The 27884-nt window shown below is 32.8% G+C and overlaps 2 protein-coding genes across 2 annotated transcripts; both read left to right on the top strand.

The window, feature by feature from the left end:
* Window positions 1-139: 139 nt before the first annotated feature.
* Window positions 140-26095, top strand: LOC134272400 (heat shock 70 kDa protein 12A-like). Its single transcript, XM_062754634.1, has 4 exons — window positions 140-446; window positions 3078-3299; window positions 20891-21032; window positions 24888-26095. The coding sequence occupies exons 1-4, from the start codon at window positions 141-143 to the stop codon at window positions 25949-25951; spliced, it is 1734 nt and encodes a 577-aa protein (XP_062610618.1). The 5' UTR covers window position 140; the 3' UTR covers window positions 25952-26095.
* On the top strand, window positions 11353-13626 carry LOC134272402 (uncharacterized). Its single transcript, XM_062754637.1, has 2 exons — window positions 11353-11688; window positions 12264-13626. Exons 1-2 carry the CDS (start codon window positions 11487-11489, stop codon window positions 13469-13471), a joined length of 1410 nt encoding a protein of 469 aa, XP_062610621.1. The 5' UTR covers window positions 11353-11486; the 3' UTR covers window positions 13472-13626.
* Window positions 26096-27884: the final 1789 nt, after the last annotated feature.

Genomic DNA, 27884 nt, shown 5'->3' with positions numbered 1-27884 from the left:
TAAAACATAAATATATATTATTATTGTTGTTATTGCTGTTATTATTATTATTATTATTATTATTATTATTATTATTATTATTATTATTATTATTATTATCAATATTATTTAATTCCGACTATCTTATTGACAGCTACAAAATGCATTCAGATGAGTACTTAATAGTTGGTGCGATCGACTTTGGAACAACTTATTCAGGGTATGCTTTTTCAACAAGACATGAGTATGATGAGGATCCGACATCCATTTCAAACAGAACTTGGACAGCTTCTTCTGGGCAATTGCAGTCACTTAAAATACCAACTTGTGCCTTGTTTACACCTGAGATGACTTTTCATTCCTTTGGATATGAGGCACAAGACAAATACGTCAGTCTTTCTTCGGCAGAGGATCATAAGGACTGGTTCTTTTTCCGACATTTTAAAATGAAACTTTACAATGAAACGGTAATTATCTTTTTCTACCAAATAAAATGAGGATTTCTTATGAAAAAATTATAAGAGATCCATTTATCTCTTAACTCAATTTTTTGCACCAACGATACAAGTCATTTTATGAAGACTAGTCTTTAGTTCTGCATACAAAAATCATCCTTGATTATGTTAAGATGGAACACATCATACAGGTTTTTTTTCAAGAATATTCTACAAAGGAAAATAGGATTAAATAGACTTGTGTAGGACTTCCCATTTAAAAATTGATCATGATCTTAATCTACCTTTACTTGAACAGAGATAATGGAGAGGGGATAAAACATTTTCATTTTGTTTAAAATTTAAATCATAACTGCGTATCGAATATCCTGATTATAGAACCATTTTTAATTTCAAGATGAATTCGTCATAAAAATTTTAAATAATTTCAGAGCCGCATGTATTTTTTCCTCAGAATAATGTTGACGTTTCTGGAGGAGGAAAGTAGTCATATGTTAAGGAAATGTATTACCAAAAGAATTGTCCACCATTCTGTGTAATTAAAAAGATTCATTTCCTTACGGCCAAACGAAATTAATCAATAGTTTCTTAGGCCAAAAAATTCAAAATTCAATGCGGCAGGCAGGCTTTATTCATCAATTTTTTTTTTTTTTTTTGGAAGCAGGTTTTACACCTTTTTAAGCAATTTGTTCAATAAAATGATAATATCTACTAATTCTTAATTTTTGCATCTGAAATTAGTTTTAATATATATTCAATTTTAAATAATGTTATTCTGAACAAACATTTATTTAAAAGTAAATTCTTTAAATACTTTAAATTTAGAAGAAATATATTGTTTTTCTAATAAAAAAAAACTCTTTCTTATGCATTTATGAAAAGGGGAATAACTCGATTTTCTTTTAAACTTGGAAAAATAAAAAAAATGAGCTATTTCCCTTTTCAATATGTCAATAAAATTGATCAATGCGGCCGTTTTTGAACTGATGCGGCGGTGCCTGAGAAACTATTAATTAATATTTTTGGCCTAATTATACGAATCAAAAAGTTTGTTTCTGGAATCAGTTGAATGCAAGGTTTATGAGTCAATGATGATCAAACTATAAAACCGATTAGCCAATAGGCGAATTTTATCAGAAAGCAATTATATTTTGATCTAAAATAAAGTTTTAAATAAAACAAACGGTGATAAGAAATCTCTTGCCTTGATCATCATATATAACGTGATGTCGCCTTAAGGTAGGATTCTTCTCATATTTCTTGTTAAGAATTAATGAATTTTTCACAGGAAAAAGAAGACAATATCAATAAATAATTGTAACAGTGAGATTAAATTTGACCGTTTTATATCCCTTTTTGTACATGTATTTCAAAAGATTGATTTTTTTTTCTTTGCATAAAAGGATACTACAATGAAGGGCCTATAAGATGATATCACGGTAGCCAAATTGACATACAATGTATATAATGTATCTAAAATGGATATTGGCTAATTTTCTCTAATTTTCCTTGATTTTTAGGACATATTATAATACGAGGGTTGTTAGAAAAGTTCGCGGACAAGTTCTACCATGTCTACTGTGAGCGCGCTATTTCAATGAAACCGGTGAAACTCTCCAATTAAAAACTTTACCTATTTTCCAATAAATATACGTAGATTTATTATTTTCCGGTGATCTTTAAAATTATATTCAGCTATCTTATCATGATTAAACATGCAAACAAAATCATTTGAAGTGTAATAAGCAATACTATAACTCAAAATATATGTTTAAAAGTTTCTTGTATGTAAAGAGAAAATGTCAATGAGCATCCGTAGTAATCTTGTACAGGGTATAACATAGTACAACAGTATAAAATGGCTTCATAACACATAAGAAGAATGTTATAATGAAACTGATATTTGTAGAAGTAAAACAATATAAGGGAGCTTAACTTTTTACGGGACTTGGAAGTATTTTGTCATGCTATATTAAATGGTCAGTAGAATCTTCTTGATTGATTTTTTTCTCTGGAGAATTTTTCTCTCAATCGTAAACGCCCAGTATAATCTGAAAGATATTTATTGGAATAGTTTTGTTGGCAGTATTTCCTCCGCGAGATTTCAGCTAGTATTCGTAAAATTCAAAGAATGATTTGAGTACCTTGAGCAGATAATAAAAAAAGCGCATTCCTTGAAAAAAATGTTTTTGTAATCATCAGAAACATATCTATCATCAAATAAGTTGGCATTTTAGATCAGACATTACGTTCTGTATATGATATGGAATAAATATATTTAAATACTACAGTGTAGCTTCTTTTGTAGAATTTGTCAGAATATTTGAAAACTGACACAATCCATGACGTTCTGATATATCTCTTTGCCTAGAATTGACATTACTTTAATAGATAATTGGACACCATGGGTCTAAAAATATTTATCGCATTGTTACTTAATCTGAGCTGAAATTCACATGGAAAAAATATCCAAAGCAAATCCTCTTCTTTATAGAACAGATGGACATTACTCATTAACAAATTCAGAAATGATTTCATGATGGGGATTTGAAATTGTTTCAATAAATTGCAAAAAAGGCTGAATGCTGTAATAAAAGGCGACCTTGTTATGCTATTATTATTAGAATTTTGTTACTATTGCAGACAATTAGTGATGATTTTCAATTAGAATCATTGGACGGAAGGAAGACTTTATCTGCAGTCCTGGTTTTTAGCTCTGTTATCCGCCATCTGAGAGAACAAATGCTATCGGACATTCATTTTACAAACCTGAACATCCATGAGTATGGTCTGCGATGGGTTATAACCGTACCAGCAATTTGGACAGATGCATCAAAGTCCTTCATGAGAAAATGTGCTGTTAGGGTAAGCCTTTTTCTTTTGAGCATAACAATGATAACTAAGTAATGAATGATTAATTGTCTGATCAAAAGATATATTTTTGGCATTTTATGTAAATAGCAGATGCTAAGTAATGTTTAAGTAAAAGGAAAACATTCATGTAAGTCAGTCAACCGTGTCAATACGGAGAAACAAATCTTGAACCTGAAAAAGCTACCCCAATGGATAATAGTGTAATATGTAATAATTTGATACCGATTAAACAATCCACACCAAGCTATCCAGGTTATCAAGGGAACCCCCAATTTATTACGTATTTTCCTCATCGGCCACCTTGACCCAACGGTTTTGTATCTCCTACTACAAATATGTGAAATGTCACATCTCGGCTAGTGCGCTGGGACCAGCACAGGGTGATATGCAAGACGTTATGAAAACCCTTATGGAGAAATAAGTGACCGAAAGCTAGATAAACTGAGTTTAATTGAGAACAGGCTACATGATTTCGAAAAATGTATAAACTATTAACAGCCATTGGAGGTGTAAAACAAGGAACATATGCAAGGGAACGTTATAATTCCACTTTTACGTTCGACGAAAGAAAAGCCGTACTGATTGAAACAGTTATTAGAATTACCATGGAGAGCAGTGTAGCAACCTCTAATGATAAAACGCCTAATGATACAAATATCATTAAGCGTTGCAATTGCAACGCTTAATGCCATCAATTATTGCATTAATAGCTGACATTCTCAACCGCTAATGCTAAATCGCCCCTTAATGATAGAATTATATCATTAAGCGTCACAAATGCAATGCAACACTGACACTTAATGAAACAAGCAATTATCGACATAGTCGACGACTAATGATACACACTAGTGTATCATTAAGCGTTGCAGTTGCAACCTTTAATGATATAAAATATAGAAATGGCTTGTAATATCTAAGAGAAACACACATCCACCTTTCCTGAACAATGAGATATCACTTGTCAAAACATTGTTATATGCCCTTGTGCTATATAAATGATAATTATTGAAGTTTTCTAGCTAGTCAAGGGAACTTCTTTTAGCCCCGGATGTTTAAGAGACAGAAAGTCAGATAGTTGAGAGAAAGAGATATAGACAAAGAGATAAATAAAATGATATTCAAATTCCTTTAAAAGAACCATTTTTTTCACTGAATATAGAGACGTGAACAAGCAAATTCCTTTTAATTTGATACAACGATTTGAATAATCAACCTAAAATATACATAATATATTTGAGTATTTTTATCGAAACTTTGAATTTTAGATTTGATACAGCTTAACACATATCACAATTAACTTTTCAGATATACATATCGAGAAATAAATTCATAATTTTCACTATTGTATTTTTAATCTGCTTTGTTTCTTCAAATTTCGAAAAAGAGAGACATCAATTTTAAAAACTAATATTTAAGGATATATAACACAACGAATTCAATATAATACATTGAATAATATATATTATTTTGAGAAAAAGGTTCATTTATCCTTTATTTGTGATCAGTGTTTCTTGAATACATTACTGTTGCATGATTATTTTAGAATCAATTTTGAATATAAGTATATATCAAATAATAAAATGCATGTTGACTGAATCCGATAAAGCTGATATTTTTTTAATTATAAATGATGCATATTTCATTTTGTAGTATGTTTTTTTCTTTCGATATATAAGACTAAGTTTACATGTGACTTACAATAAAATGAAATAGATTTAAATAAATAGTTATTTTTTTTCAGTACAAGAGACAACCTTTGAATTAATATTCTTTTCTTGAACATTATTCTTTTAGAAAGTTCTTAAAAAAAATTTGGAACCTTTTCTGAATTTAACCTTGAAGTATAATGAAATACAATGAATAGGAATACATAATTACATCAAAGTTCCAACGTTTTTCAAATAGGTAATCAGAGATCCAAATTAAAGTTTTCACTGTAGTAAATCAAAGTTCCAATTTTTCACTATAATTAGTAAATCAAACTTCAAAATTTTCACTATAGTACATTGTAAATCATTGTCTCAAGCCACGGTCCAGAGTCTTAAAAAAACTCGCTCCTACCCGTGACTGCTTGATCATAAAAAGTGTCGTAATCTTGAATATCTACGCCTTTCTATTGTGTCGTCATATTCAGTCAATGATAAGGTTTATTTCCATCGCAATTGAAATCTTGAAAAATTGAATAACTGTTTGTTAATTGCAACTTACATCAGCAGTATTTCGTACACTGCGAATGGGTATTGAAAGGTCGCATGAAAGGTCAATGTCCAACTATGCTTTACTTGCATTGGTCAATACTTCAATGAGCTACAAAATATTCTTGTCTCATGCAATAGCGGCCAGAAAAGGAGAGGATCGTACATTTTGGCCGTAGTTTGCGACGATGATTGTAAATGAAAGTTTTAAAGTTTTCACTATAGCAAATCAAAGTTCCAAAGTTTTACTTTGCTTCTATAGTTAACTATAGTAAACTATTGTTAAAAACAGAGATTTTAAGCACCGCCTTCAAAAATCTCTGGTCTGGGTAGCCCGTCAATCAAGTGCTTGAAAGTCCATCATTGGATGCTGGAACTTGATTGACACTTACTTACAGGTCCCTGTGTATACCCTATACACCTTGTTTGGGACTCGTAATTAACTTTTGGTCCTTTGATGTTTACTGAACATGGTACACAGAAACTGTATTACTATGAAAATTTTAACTGAGATTGATAATATATGAATTAAAGATACCTTTAGTATTTGAAAGAATTATAATATAATATGCATTTTTTGAAAATAATCGTTGGTACATATATAAAACATTTTTCAAATGAAATTTCGATATTAATTTTAATATGCTAATGCTGATAAACCTAAAGTGGAAATGTTATTGATAAAGTTCAGAGCAGCACTGTGTGAAGTAATTGCGTTTAAAAATAATGTTTCTAATCATGGGAAACTTATATTTTCTTTTTTTATTCAGATAAGAATTTTCAAGCATTTTTTAGCTGTTTCATAATGACAAAGCCTTATTAAGGTTAGAATTAACCAAGATATTTTAGTGTTATTTAAACTAACACTGCTCTCTTTTCATTAAATTTATTAATAGATGGGATCCTGGGGATAAATGAATTAAGCCTAATTTGGTTGTTACATGAGTTGTTTTTTTTAAATTAACACATACACTTACATCTATAATAATCTTTGTTTTAAAATCTAAATTTATAGTATGATATTCTTATATTTTTTTAATGGGTAGGGGTGTTTTCAAACAGTCAAAAATAAATCAATATATGAAAGTGGAGGGGATGACCAGTAAACATGGTAAAACTTTTTTATTACTAATCTTAAAATTGTCTCAAAATCTCTAAGACAGTTAAAGTTTGACACTTGGGGTATTCCATCGTGTATTAAATCACTTCCTGTGTATAGGGATTAGGAGACAGATGGTCAAAGGTAGACTGCTAGCCCCCAAGGCATTCACACCTGTTATAAATAAGCCCCTCCCTCACCTGGAATTTACCACCCGGTAAAAAAATCTTTGCCTTTAACTATAGTTTTCTATTGTATTTTTTGTTAGAGATATGTCCGCTATTTGAGGTCAGGCGTGAAAATTTCAGTTTGTCGTCCAGTGTAACATCACTGACTTTCTGTTAAAAGTTTTTAAAAAATGCTGATCAGACTAAGCTGTAGTTTAATGGAAGTTTTCAATTTTAGGAGAAGTAATACGACGAAGTATGTTTGTATGTTTCGGGATGGGATGGTTTGGGGATTATTTACATTAGTAAATATTTTAAATAGTGCTGGTTAAGTTCAATATTTCTTAAGGGTTTTGGGGAAGCTAAAGGATTTTTTGTCTCCTTTTTTGGAGCCATCCAAATTTACATGTGCTACCCAGGGTCCTAAAGTAAGTATTTCTAATCGAAGTATTGTTTATTTATATCGATAAAAATGAAAATAAAATAAATGTCATTGCAATAAGAACTCTAACTCGTGCTTATTTTGGACAGCGTGTTTGCATCAAACTCTTCTGTGTTTCTTTCTTTTCTTGCACTTGTGCTACTTTCTATGTATAGAATCAGATGAGCTAGTGACCAAGGGGAATCGATTTAAAATCTAATTTTGTAGCGCCAAGAATGGCACGCCTTATATAACCAACGTGCAAGCATATCAAAGAAATATACTATTATGAATTCGAAATAATTAGACACAATAATTTCTTATATTATTCAAGAGTGTTTAATTCTATTCCTAACTAGAAAGATTTCAGTCGGTCTCTTCTGCAATTGTCACTAAATAATGATCCATTTCAGTATACCATTATACTCGCCTGTACGTCGGTTCTGTTTATAAGTCTGTTGTATTTTTTTGCATGTAAATTAGAGAATGATTTATTGACCCGCTTATAGGTCAGTGATATTTTGTTAGTATCTGTAGCCAATTTCAGATGAACAATCTACTGTTTTTATGAGCGTTTTAAAGTATATTTGGGGGGCATTTAAACAAGTACAAGATCATCGAATTATTTAAATACTAGTGCTTATGGAAGATTTGATTGTTTTTTCGACCTTTGATGGATTTGATTGTTTTTCCGACCTTTGACGGAAAGACCCAAGACCTATTATAAGAAATCGCTGCAATTGAGCCTAACCCAATGTAAATTAAATGATCCCGACTGGAAATACATTACCAATTAAAAAAATAGTAGACTGTTTGGTTGCAATATATTTACAGATAATTTTAATCTCTTAACTTTTAACTTTTTATTTCTCATTGTTAACTGCATCAGAATGACAAACTTGCTGTTTTATTATTCTGAGTTGATTTCATCGGGTTGATTTGATTAGAGATTAGTGCAAACATGAACCTTAGAATTATTTGCAAATTTTGCAATTCAAATCATGTTGAAAAAAAGATTTTCCAATTTTGACTTTTCTATCTTCAATTTCCCTTACTTATGCAGCAATATACCTTCATCACCTGCATACGGAGTATATACTAGTATATCTTTCAGTTGATTCGATACGCAAGAGCATGCTCTACCTATGAACAATTTCTAAATTGAGGTAAATTATTGACAAGCAAGTTGATGAAACAAGAATATCAGCAATCTCGTTTAAAGTCATTATTTCGTAAGTTCTGTGGTCGATAAAATGACCTTGTCAGCAAATACAGTTTATCATTGAATCAGATGCTGACTGACGTTTTTCATACTAATTGTTAGTCCATTATTTATACACTGAATTGACGACGGATTTTTCCGTTATTTCCTGATCATGACAAGCAGCACACGGCGGGTGTGACCGGTCAGCAGGGGATGCTTACTCCTCCATGGCACCTGATCCCACCTCTGATGTTTGGGAGGTCCGTGTTTGCTCTCCTCCTAATTTGTATTGTTTTATGGACTTCGATATTGAATACGTAATAGATAAACATATCCTTATTTTGTATATGTAAAAACCCTTCATTTAATGTCTCCTTTAATTGTATAGAACAGGAACGGATATAATTTAACGCCTTTCAGAAAACGAACATACTCTTTTCGAATGTAGCATGGTTGAATTTGCATGATATACTAGTGTTCTTTGTCGGATGGCAATAAAAGTCAAAAAAAGCAAGTTGACTCCTCTGTAGAGACGACGATAAAGGGTAAGGAGGTGGAAAAATATTGCTTAAAAATGTGTCTAGATTTAGACAGTGTAAGGTGTGTGAGTGACCAGTGCTTGAAAGTTAAGATATTCTCCACAACCGTGCGCAGAAAATCTTGCGCCGTAAATTGCGCATTATTTTCATAAAAGGATCTGTTGCGTCCTAGTTAAAGATTACAATATAAAAGCATCATGCAACAGTTCTGCAGATGCCATAAATACTTAAATTTAAATACATGTGCTAAGATAATGCCATAACTTATTATACTCGCCTATAAGTAGGATTTTTGAGGAGTTGAATTTTGAACAAAAGTCTAGGTCCGACTTCGAGTGAGTTCTTAGAAAACTCACCAAAAAAATTCTTAAAGAAAATAAGGAAACGCTAGTAAATACAACAGATTGTTTATTTCAAATTGGCTACAGATACTAGCTAAATACCACCGACCTATAAGCGGGTCAATGACTAAATTTCTAATTTACATGAAAAAATACAACCGACTTATAAGCGGAACCGACTTACAGGCGAGTATAAACGGTATACTGAAATGGATCACTAATTACTGACAATTGCAGTAGAGACAGACTGAAATCTTTCTAGTAAGGAATAGATTTAAACACTTTTGAATAATATAAGAAATTATTGTTTCTAATTATTTCGAATTCATAATAATATATTATTTCTTTGATATGCTTGAACGTTGGGTATATAAGGCGTGCCATTCTTGGCGCTATATAGTTAGATGTTACATTGATTCCCCTTGGTCACTAGCTCATCTGATTCTATGCATAGAAGGTAGCACAAAAATAATGCAAGGAGAGGAGAAACACAGAAGTGTTTGAACATATTCTGTGTGCTGTTTAGTTGGCCAAACTAAGCACGATATAGAGTTCTTTTTGCAATGACATTTATTTACTTTTCATTTTTTTATCGATATCCAAAAAAAAAAAAAAAAAAAAAAAAAAAAAAAAAAAAAAAAACAATAATTATAGTAATAACTTTGGAACTTTGATTTACTACAATGAAAACTTTGGAATTTTGATTTACTACAGTTAAAGCCTTGGAACTTTTATTATCATACTAAAAACTTTAGAACTTTGATGTAATTATGTTTTGATTTCTATTCTTTATATTTTATCATATTTCAAGGTTAAGATTCAAAAGAGGTTCCGAATTGTTTTTTTTTTATCTGTAAAAGAATGATATAAAGAAATGAATATTAATGTAGAGGTTCTCTCTTGTACCGTAAAAAGAACTATTTATTTAAATCTATTTTATTTTAATGTTAGTGAGATGTAAACTTAGTCTTATATATCGAAAGAAAAAATATATTACAAAATGGAATATGCGTCATTTAGAATAAAAAAAATTAGATTCATCAACTTCAGTCATCATGTTTTCATAATTTGTTTTCAAATCTGATTCTAAAATAATCATGCAACAGTAATATGTATTCAATTAACACTGATCACAGATAAAGGATAAATGAACCTTTTTCTCAAAATAATAAATATTATTCAATGTATTGCATTCATCTGTATTCTTTGTGTTATATACCTTAAACATAAATTGTCAATATTGATGTCTCTCATTTTTAAAATTTAGAGAAACGAAGCAGATTAAAAATATGATAGTGAAAATTATAAATTTATTTCTCGATATGTATATCTGAAAAGTTAACAGTGACATGTGTTAAGCTGTATCAAATCTAAAATACAAAGTTTTGAATATTTAAATAAATTACAGTCAAAACTGCCATAGCGACCCACTGTATTAAGCGACTCACTGTCACATGTGACCGTAAAAATTCCCCACAATGCTTTTCCTTATATATTCTACCTGTATTAAACGACCACCTGTCTAACGCGACCAACGACCATAATTTTCCAGACCGTTTTCTGTAATTTCAAGCAATTTTACCTGAATTTAACGACTACATAATTTCCGATTCCTACTTTCGATTTCGGTCGAGTATGATAAGTTTTGCTTCAAAACAACTACAGGCACGCTTTTATTTAATTTGATAATTATATAATGCAAGATTTACGAATTAAACAACATTTAAAAATAAATATTTTTACTTACGCTTTGATATTTATTGAATAAACATTAAAACATTAAAATCTAAAACATAAACATCACGTTTTTTCTATCTGGTGATCGAGCGCCATTTTGAAAACAGACGTCCGAGGTCGATCCCGATATCATTTCATACTACAAGGGCCAAATGGATATTCAGCTTTAAAACCTGCCTGTTTAACTTTAATTAACAAGTAACTTAATCATACAAATGTAGATGTTTATTTAAGTACATTGTGTCACCAATGGGTATGTAAACACACGCTTGCTAGCACCCACACCAGGTGATACTTGAAGTGATTGAAACACTTGGTCACAAACAGGCAATTAGGAACCTGCTCCGATTATCTTTTCTTTAGAGGGCGCCACAGGCAAACACGGTCCTGTATCGGAACACCCTCGCGCCTTATCAGTAGTTACCGATCGAAGAAAAACGTAAACAATCTGCTGTCAAACACATGCTCGTAAAACATGCCTGAAACTTGTTGTTGTGTGCCGAATTGTAGTAATCGGGGTGGCCATATATTTCCAACAGATCCGTTAAGAAGAAAAGCATGGATACACGCAATAAAACGTGGTGAAACTCGTTTTCAAAGCTGGACTCCGTCAACTCATGCTGTTGTTTGCAGAGCACATTTTAAATCAGACGACTATTTGACTGAAACCCAGCATGGTAACAATATTTATTTATTTATTTTGAAATCTTTGATAAGCATGTGCAAAGTAATGTTAATAGATTTTATTCTGAGCAATGTTTATGCCTTATTTGCTTAGATGAAATGCACTAAAATATCGAATCCCTTGTTTACCTCTCATACGAAGTAATCTGATAACGTTACAGACACTGCCACATGCAGACTCCCTACTGACATCTTCAATTACTGGTCATTTATTACAAACGCGTTATCTTTTAACAATATAAACACAAGGCATGTCTAAAAGAACACATGCTGTTGCCTGATAATTTATGCATATCTACCAGTACAAGATACTGTGTTTTGACATTGATGTCTAATTAGCACCCTGCTTAAAAACAAATTTGACCTGTTTAGTTGAATTAATAAACACATGGGCATGTTTTGTAACATCAATTTTATAACAATAATACTTGTAATAATAAAAATATTTTAGTAAATTTATATTTGTTTTATTTGCTTTAAAAAGTTAGTTCAAATTATAAATTAATTATTTAATAAATAATCTAGTACTATGAACAAGTATTGATATATTAAATAATTTAATTCTTAGGAACTACTCCTTTAAGTAAAAGATTGAAGAAAACTGCAGTGCCAAGCATTTTTCCCTGGGTAGAGCCAAGTCCACATTCACATGAACGAGCCGACAGAGCCAAGTCCAGAGGCATCAAACGAAAACTAGCAGAAGAATTTTCTGCTTCGTCTTCCATAGATGAATTCATCTATACATCAGCTGATGATCTGCAAGTATCCGAGGAAATTGTATCTAACTCTACCCAAATTTTGGCTGAAGAAATTCAAGTCACTGTTCAGAAATCTGACGTTAAATTTTTTGATGTACAGACACAAACTCCTCGGTATCCCCCAATGAGTATTGAAAACTTTACAAATGATGATGCCGGAGTAAATTTCTATACTGGATTGGAAACTCTAACTAAATTTTATTTTGTTTTAAGAACCTTAGGACCCGCAGCTCACTGTTTGAATTATATTTATCATAAGGTTTCAAACATAAGTGTTCCTGACCAATTTTTCTTAGTCCTCTGCAAGTTACGGCGCCATACGACCAATTTTGAACTTTCAAGATTATTTGGAGTTTCCGAAAAGACTGTATCAAATATATTTTTTACATGGATTTTATTCATGAGTAAGCAATGGCAGGAAATCGACATTTGGCCTACAAAGTATCTTGTAAAATATTACTGTCCATCAGATTTTAAAACAAAATTTCCAAATACTAGAGTGATAATAGATGGCACAGAGTGTCCAATTAAAAGACCAAAGTTACCAAAGCCACAGCAAGCAACGTATTCTACCTATAAAAACCGTAACACGGTAAAAGTTCTTGTAGGAGCGACACCAGGTGGATTAACATCTTATATTTCTACAGCTTATGGGGGATCCACAAGTGACCGTCAAATAGTTGAAAGAAGTAGGCTGTTAGAAATGTGCAATTCTGGAGATTCAATAATGGCGGACAAAGGTTTCAGTGTGCAGGATATGTTTGTACACAGGAACATTCAAATAAATACACCAACATTTTTCAAAAAGAAAAACAGAATGTCATGTGCTACTGTGATTGAGGACCGAAAAATATCCAGCAAACGTGTGCACATTGAGAGGATCATTGGACTTGCAAAAACATTCAAAATTCTGACTGAGCCTATGAATAGTTCTGAAACAAAACTTTCTTCAGAAATAATCTATGTTTGTTTCATGTTGTGTAATTTTAAGAATTGCATAGTGCCATCTTATGCATAACTTGGTATTAAAAATGACATAATAAGAGAAAAAAGTCTTTATTTCATTTTTCTTTATTGCAACTACATTTTCCATCATATGTCTTGAAAAAAGTTTTTTCCAATAGAGCAGACTTAAAAAAATCTTCATAGAATTCATTCAATTTTTTCTTCATCTCATCAATAAATTTATCATCCCTTTCTATTGCAAAGAACAAAAAGTCATTGAAAGTATACACAACAAATATACACTCATTTTTCTCTGCACAGTAAAGTTGTCCTTGGACCTGATAGTAATAGTCATGGGTTTTATTCAAATAAAATTTACTTCCAGACTGCTTGATATAAGGAACTGTTTTTGAGGAAATAAAACTGTTTCTTGCCACATATGGACACTTAACTTCAATCAAGGTGTCATCGTCAATAATACCATCTGGGGTTGCTGCTAAATGAGGGGAGTCCAGACTGACACAAATTCCACTATTGTAAACTGTGCGTCCCGAAATTTCCTGGTACTTCTTCACAGCTTCTTTTTCGTATTTTCTTCCATGAAGAATAGGTTTAGCATTAATTTTTTGTGCCTTTGTTGTTAAAAAGTCAGCAAGTTTCACCTTATCAGTTCGATCAGTTGCTTTACATATTCTCCCGAATACCGAAGAATGAAGACGTTTGCAACGTTCCTCAAACCAAAGGTCGTTGGCCGCTTGTGTAGCTGTTTTTATCATAACTTGACGTGCATTCTCCTCTGAAATTTCTGATACATTTAAAAGTTTCAAATGATTTTCACTAAACGTGTCTTTTAGATAGTCATGGTCCAGGTTGTAAGCTTTCATGTTTACAGGCTCATACAGCTGAAAAATTGGAGTCTTACTAATACCTGGGTAATTCAAGCACACATTTCTAAAGTAAGACTGGTATCCCGGATTGCCTCTAAATTCAACTGGACGAGGGTCATAGTCATTATTGCATACTTCGTCACAGCCTGGCATGTCCAACTGTCTTGCTTTCATAGGGCTTCCTTTATGGGGCTTAGCACGATGAAAAGTTTGTAACCTCTGTGTGCAGGTGAGTTCTGTTTTGTATGTCCCATGCTTAACAAAATCTGCACATGAAAAAAGTACAGCACAGACATGCTTGCAATGTGCATCGGGTCCCATGCCTGCCGCACATTCACATTGAGACTCTATAACACTTCTGTCTTTTCCTATCATAATGTCAACAACATATTTCACAGACTTCATCATTGAAGCTTTTACACTACTTCTAACGAACCAATTTGAATCATGAAATGTCACCCTCACATACTGGATAAACCCATCGTTGTACATATCCCTTCCTTTCTTATCAGTTGTCTTATTAAACTTCGACAAGAAAGTGGAAATTTCTGCCTCTGTGCAACCTGGAAAGGTCTTGTCACCATGAAGGTCCTTGTAGAGTTGTGGATCTGGCGTCATCATCATAAATTCAGGTCCATAAACATCGGTCTTAGCACAATGTGCATTTCTTCTGTAGGCTTCAAGTCTGCAATAAAATAAGCATATTTAATTCTTTTTCATGTATATTTTGAGTGAAACATAGCTGCAACAATCAGGAAATAATAATACTGCTTCATAATAAAAATGTAGAGAAGTATTCTTATTTTACTGCAAGCACCAAGCAATATGAGATCGATGTTAGAATTACCGAGGAAATTCAAGTTAAAAATCTAACACGCTAAAGTTGCAGATTATTTAAGAATTAGTTTCTTAAACGAGGTAATTCTGATATTTACTGTCAATTTGACTTAATGTTAATCTTTTACACACCATTGATAATTATTTACTGTGTTATTAATAATGTTTACTTGGATTTGCATGAAAACATCGTATGTTTATTTACCTCTCCACAAGTTCCCACTTCCTTCCTGATTTCTTTGCTCCAAACTTTTCTAACTCGTTCTTAAGTTCAGGTATAGTCATATCACCACAATTAGATGCCATAGTAAATTAAGGATTGTAACTGAAACGTGTGTGCTTTCCGATATCGTATTCGAGAATGGATGCTGATTATCCATCTTCACAGGTTTTATCACTTTTGTAATGGACCGCATTTTCCTGTGGCGCCCCCTACCGATACAAGATAAGATAACCGACTCCGGTTCCCCATTAGAGAAGACACGATAGTTCAGTAATGAAAACAAAATTAATTAGGTTAAATAAATATTTTAGTCATAAATATAATTTAATTTGATACCAAGTGCATAACACAAATCATGATCCAGTTTTAATTCTTAGTAATTTGAAAAACATACGAAGTAATAAATATAGTCTATTATGTAAAAAAAATATATATATATATATATATATATATATATATTCTTAGAAAAAAAACCTTTGCAGCTTTTTCATAATGTATGAAGAAAATTTATTTTCAGATTTCACAATATTTCACAATATTTCCCAATAATTAAATGACTCACGTGTGGATCACGCAAATTTTTAATTCTTAACAGGACAATTGTAAAAAGCATTTCAGAGTTAATTGAGCAGTAACCTGTGAAAGAAGGTGTTATAAAATACATGTACATTCAATATACACTTGTGATATTTTCAGCATTGTATATTTGAACACTGTGGAAAATAAGCAACCTGTATTAAGAGACCACCTGTCATATGTGACCTTTTTTCCTTTCTCCGTTGGAAGGTCTCTTAATACAGGTTTGACTGTATATATATTTTAGGTTGACTATTCAATTTATTGTATCAAATTAAAAGGAATTTGCTTGCTCGCTTCTGTATTTTCAGCAAAAAAATGTTTTTTTAAAGAAGTTGAATATCATTTTATTTATCTCTTTTTCTGTATCTCTTTCTCTCAACTATCTGACTGTCTGTCTCTTAAACATCCGTGGCTAAAAGAAGTTCCCTTGACTAGCTAGAAAACACAGTAAAACTTCAATAATTACCATTTATATAGCACAAGGGCATATATAAATGTTTTGACAAGTGATATCTCATTGTTCAGGAAAGGTGGATGTGTGTTTCTCTTAGATATTACAAGCCATTTCTATATTTTATATCATTAAAGGTTGCAACTGCAACGCTTAATGATACACTAGTGTGTATCATTAGTCGTCGACTATGTCGATATTTGCTTGTTTCATTAAGTGTTAGTGTTGCATTGAATTTGTGACGCTTAATGATATAATTCTATCATTAAGCGGCGATTAAGCATTAGCGGTTGAGAATGTCAGCTATTAATGCAATAATTGATGGCATTAAGCGTTGCAATTGCAACGCTTAATGATATTTGTATCATTAAGCGGCGTTTTATCATTAGAGGTTGCTACAGAGCAGTCTTCAATACAATCGGGAACCATAACAAGCAAAAATGTCTCGAAAGAAAAAAAAAAAACACTTGAAATAATCAGTCTAAATGTTTGTGGTTTAATTTCAAAGCTACAGAAAGAATAGTTTACAAAGAACAAGGTTCACTTTTGCCTTCTTTGGCCCTGTGTGTTTCTGAAAATCTGAAACTCCATATTTAGTCAACAATGCATTGAATATCACTTAGATCTTTCAATTGTTGAACATTTGCAGTAATCTTAAGCTCATCCAACGATCCATACCTTGCAGCAAGTTCCTGTAAACTTAGCTTACAGGACTACAGTATTCGGACCAACATAAGACTTCAAAGCGTTGGATTTTCATCTAAACATTGCTTTAATTACCTTGCATATACAATGACGTTGCAACCCCTATGCGTAATGAATGGAATTTGAATGTTTAAATATCAAATTTCAGGCATGAAAGAGTTTTCTTTTGTATTTGATTGAGTTGATTAGTAGATCGTGAGTGAGTCATGCATGTGGCATAAGAACTTTGATGTTTGAGTCTGTGAAGGTCTATGGGTCATGTATTCTTGTATGTTTTTGAATAGGATCTGATTTTGCTATGTGTTGTTAATTTGCATTGTTGTGCCCTTGCCATGCTGATCTCTTTTGGTTTTCTCTAATGTGATCAGTATGGATGATTGTGAGGTGCATACATTTTGTATTGATAACGGAGAAGTGTACGGGTTTGCCCTAGTGGTAGTTATTTCACCGACTCGAAGTAAAGCGAAGAATGCAAGGCCATATACAGAGGATATGTGTAACTTTTTCATAATAGTATTTGCTGCAAAGAGTTTATTATCTTATCTAATAGTGGAAATGTTATGGGGCCTCTTGAATTTTTTCTATGTTTAAGTTGTTTAAAGCCATTGAGCAATGTCTTGATTATGAAAACTTGGCATGGGTCTTTGGAAATTACTAAATTTCATGTGGAATCTTAAGTCTGCTTGATAGGTTTTGGGTGTAGAGTCGTCTTTGCTTGCCAATGGTTTCTGATATGCTACTCTCCTCATTAGTCCTTGAAATATGATGCTGCGAAAAGACGGTATTGTTTTTGTCACGTGATCTCGAATTTAATTGAACAGGTACGCACAAATTTCTTCATCATAGGAATTAAACAACGTATCTAAATTACGAAAGGTTTTAAAGAATAATGAACAAGAAGGTATGATTAATTTGTCATTGGTTATGTTTAGTACATATCTAAATATTCACTGAACTTCGAGATATGGCATCTGCAATAAAACTAGAATGACCTGGTACATATGTATATGTTCACAGCAGACTTGGATATTGCATTTTAATATTTTGTAAAGATGGGGTCTGAGGAGGGTAACTCTTGGTGACTTTGATGTTCTTGGTTGATTAATTTTTTGTCTTGGAGTTTGTGGCACCATATGTAAATTGCAAGAGCGACTTGGACTATTGTTGGTAGGGACATTATGTACCAAACATGACCCCACACTAAAGTGAGCCAAAGCTGCAAAGAGCTATATGGATTGTGTCCTTATCTGACCCGTTAATATCTGGAAATACAGTATTGCCATTAAAGTCCGACAGAAACTCCAGCCATGTATCTACATTTTTGATATAGTGATATAATGGTCTTTTGTGTCTCTGTGATAGGCTGTGATAAAATCCCTTACAGAAGGCTCTCTCTGCAGGTATTGCGTTGGAAATAAATTCCAAAGATCCCACTAATGATTGTATTTTTTAAATTTTGCGATGCGAGGATGTTTTCTGTAGTTGGGCTTTCAGGGCGTCAACTTTATATCTAGGAACAAATTTTTAAGATGATTTAGTTATGGTGTTAATCCCTTGCGCTAGAAATAATTGATATGTTGTAGGACCTGCGGTGTTTTCCTCTGACAAAGGAACGCCAAGTGTTTCGCAAGGTGTGTCAAATTGGGGTAGGTCGATTTATGAAGGTGAATTTTGTTTGGTTGAATCGTAGTACTACGACTAGAGAGTTTTGCCCTTTTGGCGGCTGCTTAGGCGCTACCCAGTCTGGCGTATGGATATTTGGGTGCTCTTTTTGTACGATGTCGTGTGGAACAAAAAGGCAGAACATTAGCTAATATGCATTAAAACCACAGTAGGCTACTAAAAAAATAAACACTAAATCCTACTTTTTTTCTTTTATGAAAGGTTTTCCAATAAGTATATTTAACCTTTTGATCACCCGTCGTAATTTGCAGTCATTAAGGAGAAAGTACTTCATGATTATAAATATATTATCCAGATGTTTCTCCTACATGTGCATTTTACACAAGAGTTTAAAAACGTATAATTTTAAAATATAGCCTGATTATGCATTTGATCTTGTGAAGTAGGCAGGAGAGCAGATAAGATTTCAGTGATCTACACAAAATCGCAAAACAAGCAAAGGATTTTTGCCCGCTGAAAATCCCACTATTCGAGCTATAGCATTTGTGGCCTCTTCTCCTTTCCAAAAAATCTCTTTTTGAGAATCACAGGGCCATTAAAAAAATGTAACTTGGATAAACGCTTTATAATGTAGTGTAGATTCATTTTTTTTTTCAAATCATCGATATCGTACTTGATAAATCTGAAAGTCGAGTATAAGGGAACTCTTTTTTTATCCTCAATGGGAAATATTTGAAATTCTGCTTCAATGGAGAATACCCAGTCACGCAATTTTTTGAGATATTACATTCATTCTTGATCTAATGGCTAGGGTTTAATTTGTGAGTCACACCGCCCAAGTCCTAAGATTTAAACATAGGTTAAATGACTGTTCCTTCACCAAAATCAAGCTCATGGCAGGAAAAGTGACATTCAAGGGCCCTTTGGATGAGACCTTATTCGATCGAAGTTCTATGACACAGTAGGCTGTTCTAGCTACGTTAAAGAACCTCGGTTCTTACTGGTTCTTGGTGCCAAGTATAGTTTAAGATATATAGCTTCATCTGTATACAGTGGCGTCTCTACAACTGAGTGAATAAATTCTATTAGGTCATAAAACAACATACAAGAAATTATACTACGGTTCCGATTGAAGGCAACAGCCAGAGTTTTCTTCTTCTTCTATAGGTTTTCAAAACAATGTCCGATGTTTTACGAAAAATCGTATTTACGATAAGAGTCTACAAACTCCTATTTAAAAAAAATAATGATCGGTTAAGAAACATCCTTGTTTATATGGAATGGGGTTTAACTTCTAGATAGCACCATGTATTTTAGATACACATAAAGCATTCTCTTTCTGCAGATTGCTTGTATTCGTTACCAATATCCTTTCTGATATTAAAACAACGTAAAGATTTGTACAATGTTTAAAGGGACATGAACACATTTCAGTTAAAAAAAATAAATTTAGTTTTTTTTTTTATTTTTACAAATATTTTACTAAGTTCTTTCTAATGAACATAAAAAATGTGAACTTCAGCTGTCGAGATACAAGACGGATTTAGAGCTCCAAACCGTTGTTAATATATAGACAGGGTCGGTGTCATGTTTTGTTTACACCGATTACTATACTAATATATGTTCATTCAAAGCGGATAATTTCAATACAGAAGTTAATTCTACATACAATTAGACAGAATCTAATGATTTGCTGAATATCATTTTGTTATGAATAAAATATTTTCTATATGTTAACAAAAACGAGGCACAAGCCTTGTTTACATTTTGAAGAATTTGCGTTTTTCATTGCTCATGATGCTAGTCAAATGATTTTTTTTCTAAATTTTGAAAATGAGTAAGACCTTTCTGGTATATTTTTGAGTGCTATGAGAGACTTATGCTCAAGGGTAGCAATAAATGATGTTCAAATTTTTGCTGATCATTAGATGATGCAATAGTTAGGAATTGTGAGCGTTAAAACTGGTTAAAATATTCAGTTGTAATTGTGTTCATATCCCTTTAAAATAAATAAAGCTAATTATGTAACGACTGTTAAATTTAAATGCACTGATATTTTCACAAAAAAAAAAAAAAAATCTTTAAATGAAAAAATGCTTGATGTTTTTATAAATACATTACTTTATATGGGTTTGGAATATATGTGTAACTGATGATATCAACATGTGCATACCTTATTTGTTTTAGGCTGGAATTGATGACGAAAGATTAGTAATAGCCTTAGAACCAGAAGCGGCGGCTATGTACAGCAACTTTGTGGCAGTCATAAACCCTGACAGTCACATCAGAATTACCAATGGGACGAAGTATTTAGTTTGCGACGCAGGTGGTGAGCAAGATTTAATGCCCATTTCTTTTTCTTTTTATTTTTTTCCTGCGAATTGAATTTGAAAATCATGTGAAAAAAATATTCTTGATAATACATACTGGTAATTACACTAATCTTAAAACATTTAAAGATTCGGATTTTTTAATAAATACTGAAGAATAATTCCTAATTTTACTTTAGGTCCCGCATTATAAATCAATATTTAAAATGTAGTTTATTTCCTTCATTTTCAGTATATATTCTTTTTTTTTATCAAGTTTTTAATTGGCTATTTATAAGCTTTGACAAGCAAAGCCCACCATACTTAATTTGAATACACTATATGCATATACAGGCATAATCACAGCCTATTGTTTCCATTGGTATAAAATATATTTCAAATCACAAAGAATGTACATAAAATACAAGTAAACAAAACAGTAGAGCAGACTGATGTCTTTGCATTATGTATCTCCACCTTTAAACTGGCACGTGGGCAAGGATAAGGGCATTGATTTAAGGAATCACTGTCTGTTTAGTAGAATATTCTAGGGCATCATCGATAGCTGGAAACATAAAAGGCAATTTGCATAACGGGCGGAATTATCCCACTTTTCAAACCCAACTATCGTTGATATACCTAGCATACTCTACAATTAAAATTACACAATTGTGTCACATATTTCCTTTCAATTCTGAAATAAAATTATAAATTCAGATATTTAAAACAAGAGACAGAGGCTTTCCATGTCAATTTCAAAAGCCCCCGCCCAATTTCTTCGAACACAAAGACAGCCGCAAGATTTTTACATGCATATTAAGACTCCTTAGCGTCAGAAACAGACATACTCACGAGATTTACATGCGCATTGGGCCTCCTTATCTTCCGACGTACGAGCATTGATTGGCATAATTTGTATGCCGACAGAATGATCAAGAACTCAAATCGTCTAACTTTCAAAGAGTTATAACAGTTATAACAAATGAAAATGGGAATATTTCAATTTATACGATCAGATAAATTGATTTTTATAAAACGTAACGCTTCTTTATTTGAATTGATATTCAAACGTGAGTTTATTATTTTAACCAAGAATATAATGTTAACTGATATTCGAAATAAAAGGTTTAAGATCGCATAATATTATTTCACATAATAAATGTGATTTGAAAGAATTACTTACGTGCAATTTTGTTATTGTATGTTTCATGATTTTTCAATGATGAAATATTTCGAAAACTACATATTAATTCTTGTCGTACTCGAAATTTATGATTGATTGATTGATTGTACATTGTTTAACGTCCCTCTCGAGAATTTTTCACTCATATGTAACCGTCACCGTATGCCGCTGAAGGGCTTCAAATTTTGACTTTACTCGGCACTCAGGGCCATTGAGCAGTGAGGAATCTTTATCGTGCCAACGCCTGCCGCTGACACGGGGCCTCGGTTTTTAAGGTCTCATCCGAAGGACCCGCAACTTTCACTTCAAAGTACCGAGCGCATGGCGAAGGAACAGTTGCTATCCATTTTTTACCGACTTAGGTCAGTCGCGGCCGAGATACGAACTCACTACCTCCCGATCACGGAGCGAGAGCTCTACCGACTGAGCTACCGAGAACGGTCCTCGAAATCTATGAGGAAACCATTTACGTATGTGTCTTAAGTTATTTTTTATCAGGGATACCTAAGGAAACACTGGTTGATTATTTACTTTTTGACAATCTTCATAGAAACGACATGTCCGTTTAGATTAAAAGAAAATATTGAAACCAATTATATCACGATTCTCATTGGTTTTGCAACCGTTTCCACAATTTGGAGTCGAAGGTATTCACCCTAAGTGGTGATGTGTTAGATACAGATATTGATATAAAAAAACATTTTCAAGCCCCTGTAAATATCTATAATTATGAAATATCGATCATTTAAATAGTATGACTTTATAAAGTTTTATTCAAATCTTTTACAATAGTTTAATATTTGTAGAATTTCAGATATACAAGTTGATAAATTCAACATTTTTTACTATTTTACTCTCAATCCAAAACTCGCTGACGGGGATACTTATGCTTAAATTATATTTTCCAAACAGATTGCAGACAATATAGAAAGATAAATCAGTATGATATTGTGAGGTTACATGTATTTTAATAATTAAACTAGAGGCACTGTCAGCAATGAGCTTAGTAAAAGTATATGGAGATAACGAACAGTATTCAACCTCAAAGTCATAAAACAATATAGAATAAGAGCAGAGCAAACACGGACCTCCGAAACATCAGAGGTGAGGTTGGATCACGTGCCGTGGAGAAGTAAGCATCCCCTGCTGACCGGTCACACCCGCCGTGTGCTCCTTGTCATGATCAGGAAATAACGGAAAAATCCATCGTCAATTCAGTGTATAAATAATGGACTAACAATAAGTATGAAAAATGTCAGTCTACATTTGACTCAACAAAAAATTGTATTTGCTGACAAGATCATTGTATCGACCATAGAACTTACGAAATGATTACTTTAAACGAGACGGCTTATATTCCTGTTTCATCAACTTGCTTGTCAATAATTTACCTCGTTTTTGAAATTGTTCATACGTAGAGCAAGCTCTTGCATATCGAATCAACTGAGATATGTACACTCTGTATGCAGGTGACGAAGGTATATTGCTGCATAAGTAAGGGAAGTTGACGGTAGAAAAATGAAAGTCATCACTTTTATCATATAGCTTTATTGTTAGATTACCATTAATGTCTTTTGCAAGTAAAATATCCAAGTATGAAGCAGATTTGTGAGACTCTGTGGTATCTTTTATCTCAAGCTCACCAGGATATATCGTATCGATGTAGGGATGAAAATCACCATTGTTTATTGACAATACGTCGTCGATATATCTGAATGTCGAGTTGAAGGCCGATCGCCTCCCATACGAGTTTAATGGCAGTGTGCATGTTTTGCTTTGGGAAACCAAATTTGTGTCCAATCAAAAAGTAAAACAAGATGTGTTTGTGAAACACTATGCGCCCGGCGGCTACAAAGTTCGAAAAAAGTTTTTTGACATATAGGTCAATGTCAAGGCTACAAGGTCATTGACCTTGGTGTCATTTGAAAGAACGTGACAAGTGAAATATGCATTGCAAATATGAAGTCTCTATCTCTCATGGTTCAAAAGTTATGGTTAAGGTTCACAAAAGCTATTTTTAGCATATATGACAAAGATAGGGTCACAAGGTCGTTGTACTTGGTATCATTGGAAAGAGTTTAATAAGTAGAGAACGTGATAAGTGAAATATGCATACCAAATATGAAGTCTCTATCTTTCATGGTTCAAAAATTACAGGGAAGGTTAAAGTTTGCAGAAAAAAAATATTTTTAGCATATAGGTCACAGTCAAGGTCAAAAGGTCAATGACCTTGGTGTCTTTTGAAAGAGCTTAATTAGTGGAGTACGTATACCACATATAAAGTCTCTATCTTTCATGGTTCAAAAGTTGTGGCGAAGATTAAAGTTTGCAGACAAACAGCTAAACAGACAGACAGACAGGACAAAAAGAATATACGCCCCGGATCTATCGATCTGGGCGGAACTATTCTGTCACTCAGAAAGTTTTTCACACATGAGTGCACAAAGCAGTCCCAGGGACAGCTGGGACTGCTTTTCAGAGCAGTCCCAGAGCAGTCCCATAGTGGTCGCAGAGCAGTCCCACAGCGGTCCCAAAGCAGTCCCACAGCAGCCCCAAAGCAGGGACTGCTTTCTGGGACTGCTTTGGTGTCATCTTGGGTCTGGTCGGTACTGTACCCTCCCGCTTTTCAAGCGGAGGTATAAAAACACAGTTCAATTTTATTGAGTGCTCACTGAGTGTACACATTTTGCAGGTGGGACAGTGGACATAACTGTCCATGAAATGGTAGATGACGAAGGACATGTGCGCGAACTTTACAAAGCTTCTGGTGGTAATTGGGGTGGAACTAATGTCGATGAGGAAGTGCAGAAACTTTATGAGAAAATCATAGGAAAAGATTTAATGGAGAAGTTTCGTCACGAATACCCTGAGGATGCTCTTGAGTTTGCAAGAGAAATAGAAACAAAGAAACGGTCTTTTCACTCAAAAGTTGAGAGAATTTCATTTTATGTTTCAGAGTCTTTGGTGACATTATATGAAGAAGAAACCGGAAATAGTTTCTCTATGGATATGATTGCATCATCCAGCTTAGCAAATAATGTGGTCATTTCTGACGAAAGAATCCGTATCAAAGGAAGTTATTTCCGAACCTTTTTTGATAGATCTATAGCAAAGATTTGTGATCATTTGAAAGAGATCTTTCAAAAGCAGAATACAAGGGATGTTGGTTTAATCCTTCTTGTTGGGGGATACGCCGAGTCTCCTATCCTACAAAGTGCTATTAAGACCGCTTTTCAAGATAAGGAATTGCTTGTGCCAAAGGATGCAGGACTATCAGTTTTAAAAGGTGCTGTCATATTTGGTCATAATCCAAATCTTATCATTGAAAGAAAAGCAAAATACACTTACGGAATAAGGTGTTGGGAGGAATTTGAAGAGGGGAAACATAAAGAAGAATACAAAATAAAAAGTGAAGGAAGTTTCTGGTGTTGTAATATATTTTGTCGTCATGTTACAATCGGTGACACGCTCATTGCAGGAAAAAGCCAATCAACAAAAACATACACCAAGCAGGAAGAGGCAAATTTTGCTAGAGTAGCTGTTTATGCTAGTTTAGAGGAAAATCCAACATATGTAACTGATGCAGGGTGCTTTTATTTAGGTGGAAAAGATCTAGAGTTTGAAAATGGAAAATTCTTAGGTGCAAGCACTGTGGAAGTTCAAATGGCTTTTGGTGGTACGGAAATTGAGATGACAATGACATGCAAAGTAACTGGACGAGTCACAAAATTTCATCTTGAAAATGATAAGGAGTAAAAACTATTGCTAATTGGAATATTGACGGGAATGATTAAATGAATGGTTTCCAGATCCAAGGCAAATTTTGATGAGACATTAAATTCAGAGCTTCAATAGTGTAACTCCATAATCTTATTGTAGATCTGGACTTCACAAATATGTTCTGTGTGAGAAAACTTTTTATAACTAAAGAAACTTTTGACAATGATAAATAATTCGTATTCATGAAAGTTATAAGAAACAGTGGCCGTAATTAAAGCAAAGGGTGGTAAAAAAGAGTAGCCTTAATTAAAGCAAAGGATATTACAACTGAAAGAAATAAACAGTTGTACTCTAAATCAACTATAACTCGCGTCACCTTTTACAAGCGAATGGTCAAGAAATTAAGCCACAACAATTAAATTTCTCGAATAAGAAAACACTCTTTACAAATATTAAGCAAAATAAATAGTGAATTATATTCGTGATTTAAAGTAGGTCGCGAATTTTGTGGATATTTTAGCACGCAAGTAAATGTTGGTTTACGTTACTCAATTCAAATATATATTCTGTTTTAGTGAAAATTGTGCCATGACTGTAACATAATTCTTTTTTTCTACATGTTCTACTGAAAATTCTTCAAGAAAACACAATGTTCTCTTTCGTTCAACATTCAATTATGTTAAACATAAAATAGAGCGTCTTTTTGATTTACACAGTACATATATTTGCTCTGCATAGCTATCAAATGACCGATAATTGACATCTTGTTTGAATTAGATTAATCAACATCAATGGGTCGGCGTCAAATGCCATTTAGGAACATCGGCAAATTAATGTAACTGTAACGACTTACGGCTGTCTATGTTTAGCGGAGTAACATTGTGGGGCTGAAAGTTGAACGAAAGACAACAGGATATATATATATATTTTTTAATATTTAGTTAGATTTTATCAAATAAATGTACAAAAATACTCTTCTTTGGCTCTGCGGTCTTCATCTGAAATAAAAACAAACCAACCACCCTTTCCTACAAATGTTAATCTAAACACCACACTTAAAAAACCCTTTAACAACTGCAAATAGATCTAATGCCCTTAGGTCTTGAATAAAGATTGAACTATTGATTTCTTCAGTTAGTGAGTATAAACATAAAATGTCAGGTTATAGCAAACAACTAATTGTATAGGGACATAAAAATGTTGATTTGATTTGAACATATTTTATTGATTATACTTTACAATTGGGATTGGGCAAAAGTTCTAAAAACTTATTACGCCCTCTCCCTACATATACATTATACCAAACATATTTACATACATGGGTTTCAGCTTAAAATGAAATAACACAGAAAAACATAATATATAATAATCAGAGTAAAACACATTCAAAAGAATACATTCCATATGTAATAGACATGCTGTATAAGATTTACAATTAGAAATAGTTATTGTATCAACCAAATCGTCCTGACTTTTTAATAAAAGTTTGTACAATAGAAAATAGGTATTCATTTTAAACATCATTTAACGATTTTAATACTGTCTAGTTATTGTATCAACCAAATCGTCCTGACTTTTTAATAAAAGTTTGTACAATAGAAAATAGGTATTAATTTTCAACATCATTTAACGATTTTAATACTGTCTACCCAGAGTAAAGTGTGAGTATCGACAGTGTGTAATTTACCCATTCGCAAAATTTGTCAAAAAAATCTTTCCTGGCTTCTGTATATTTTTTGCATGAGAAGAAATAATGATGAGTATCCTCTACTCTTCCACAAGAACATAGTGGACTCAAGATTACATTACATCGAAAAAGATCGCTATTAAGCACACGGTTATATCTAAGCCTCGTGTGAAATATATTTAAGCGTCGAGTTCCATAACTAAAGTAAGAGGGTGGCATTTGTTTATTGTAAGAAATAAAGTTTTTAAAAATAGATAACGAGGAAGAATTTTTTACATTAAG

Source organism: Saccostrea cucullata, unplaced genomic scaffold (genome assembly GCF_032062105.1).
Source record: "Saccostrea cucullata isolate Sc308-1 unplaced genomic scaffold, CSIRO_AGI_Scuc_v1 ctg322, whole genome shotgun sequence".
NCBI classification, from domain to species: domain Eukaryota; kingdom Metazoa; phylum Mollusca; class Bivalvia; order Ostreida; family Ostreidae; genus Saccostrea; species Saccostrea cuccullata.
Note: the sequence above shows the minus strand (reverse complement) of the source record. Positions and strands in the feature narration are given on the sequence as shown.

Coding starts and splice junctions, on each gene's coding strand:
- LOC134272400 (XM_062754634.1), top strand. CDS start 141: ATGCATTCAGATGAGTACTTAATAGTTGGTGCGATCGACTTTGGAACA. Junction 3,300..20,890: donor TGAGAAAATGTGCTGTTAGG/GTAAGCCTTTTT, acceptor TATTTGTTTTAG/GCTGGAATTGATGACGAAAG. Junction 21,033..24,887: donor TTTAGTTTGCGACGCAGGTG/GTGAGCAAGATT, acceptor CACATTTTGCAG/GTGGGACAGTGGACATAACT.
- LOC134272402 (XM_062754637.1), top strand. CDS start 11,487: ATGCCTGAAACTTGTTGTTGTGTGCCGAATTGTAGTAATCGGGGTGGC. Junction 11,689..12,263: donor TTTGACTGAAACCCAGCATG/GTAACAATATTT, acceptor TTTAATTCTTAG/GAACTACTCCTTTAAGTAAA.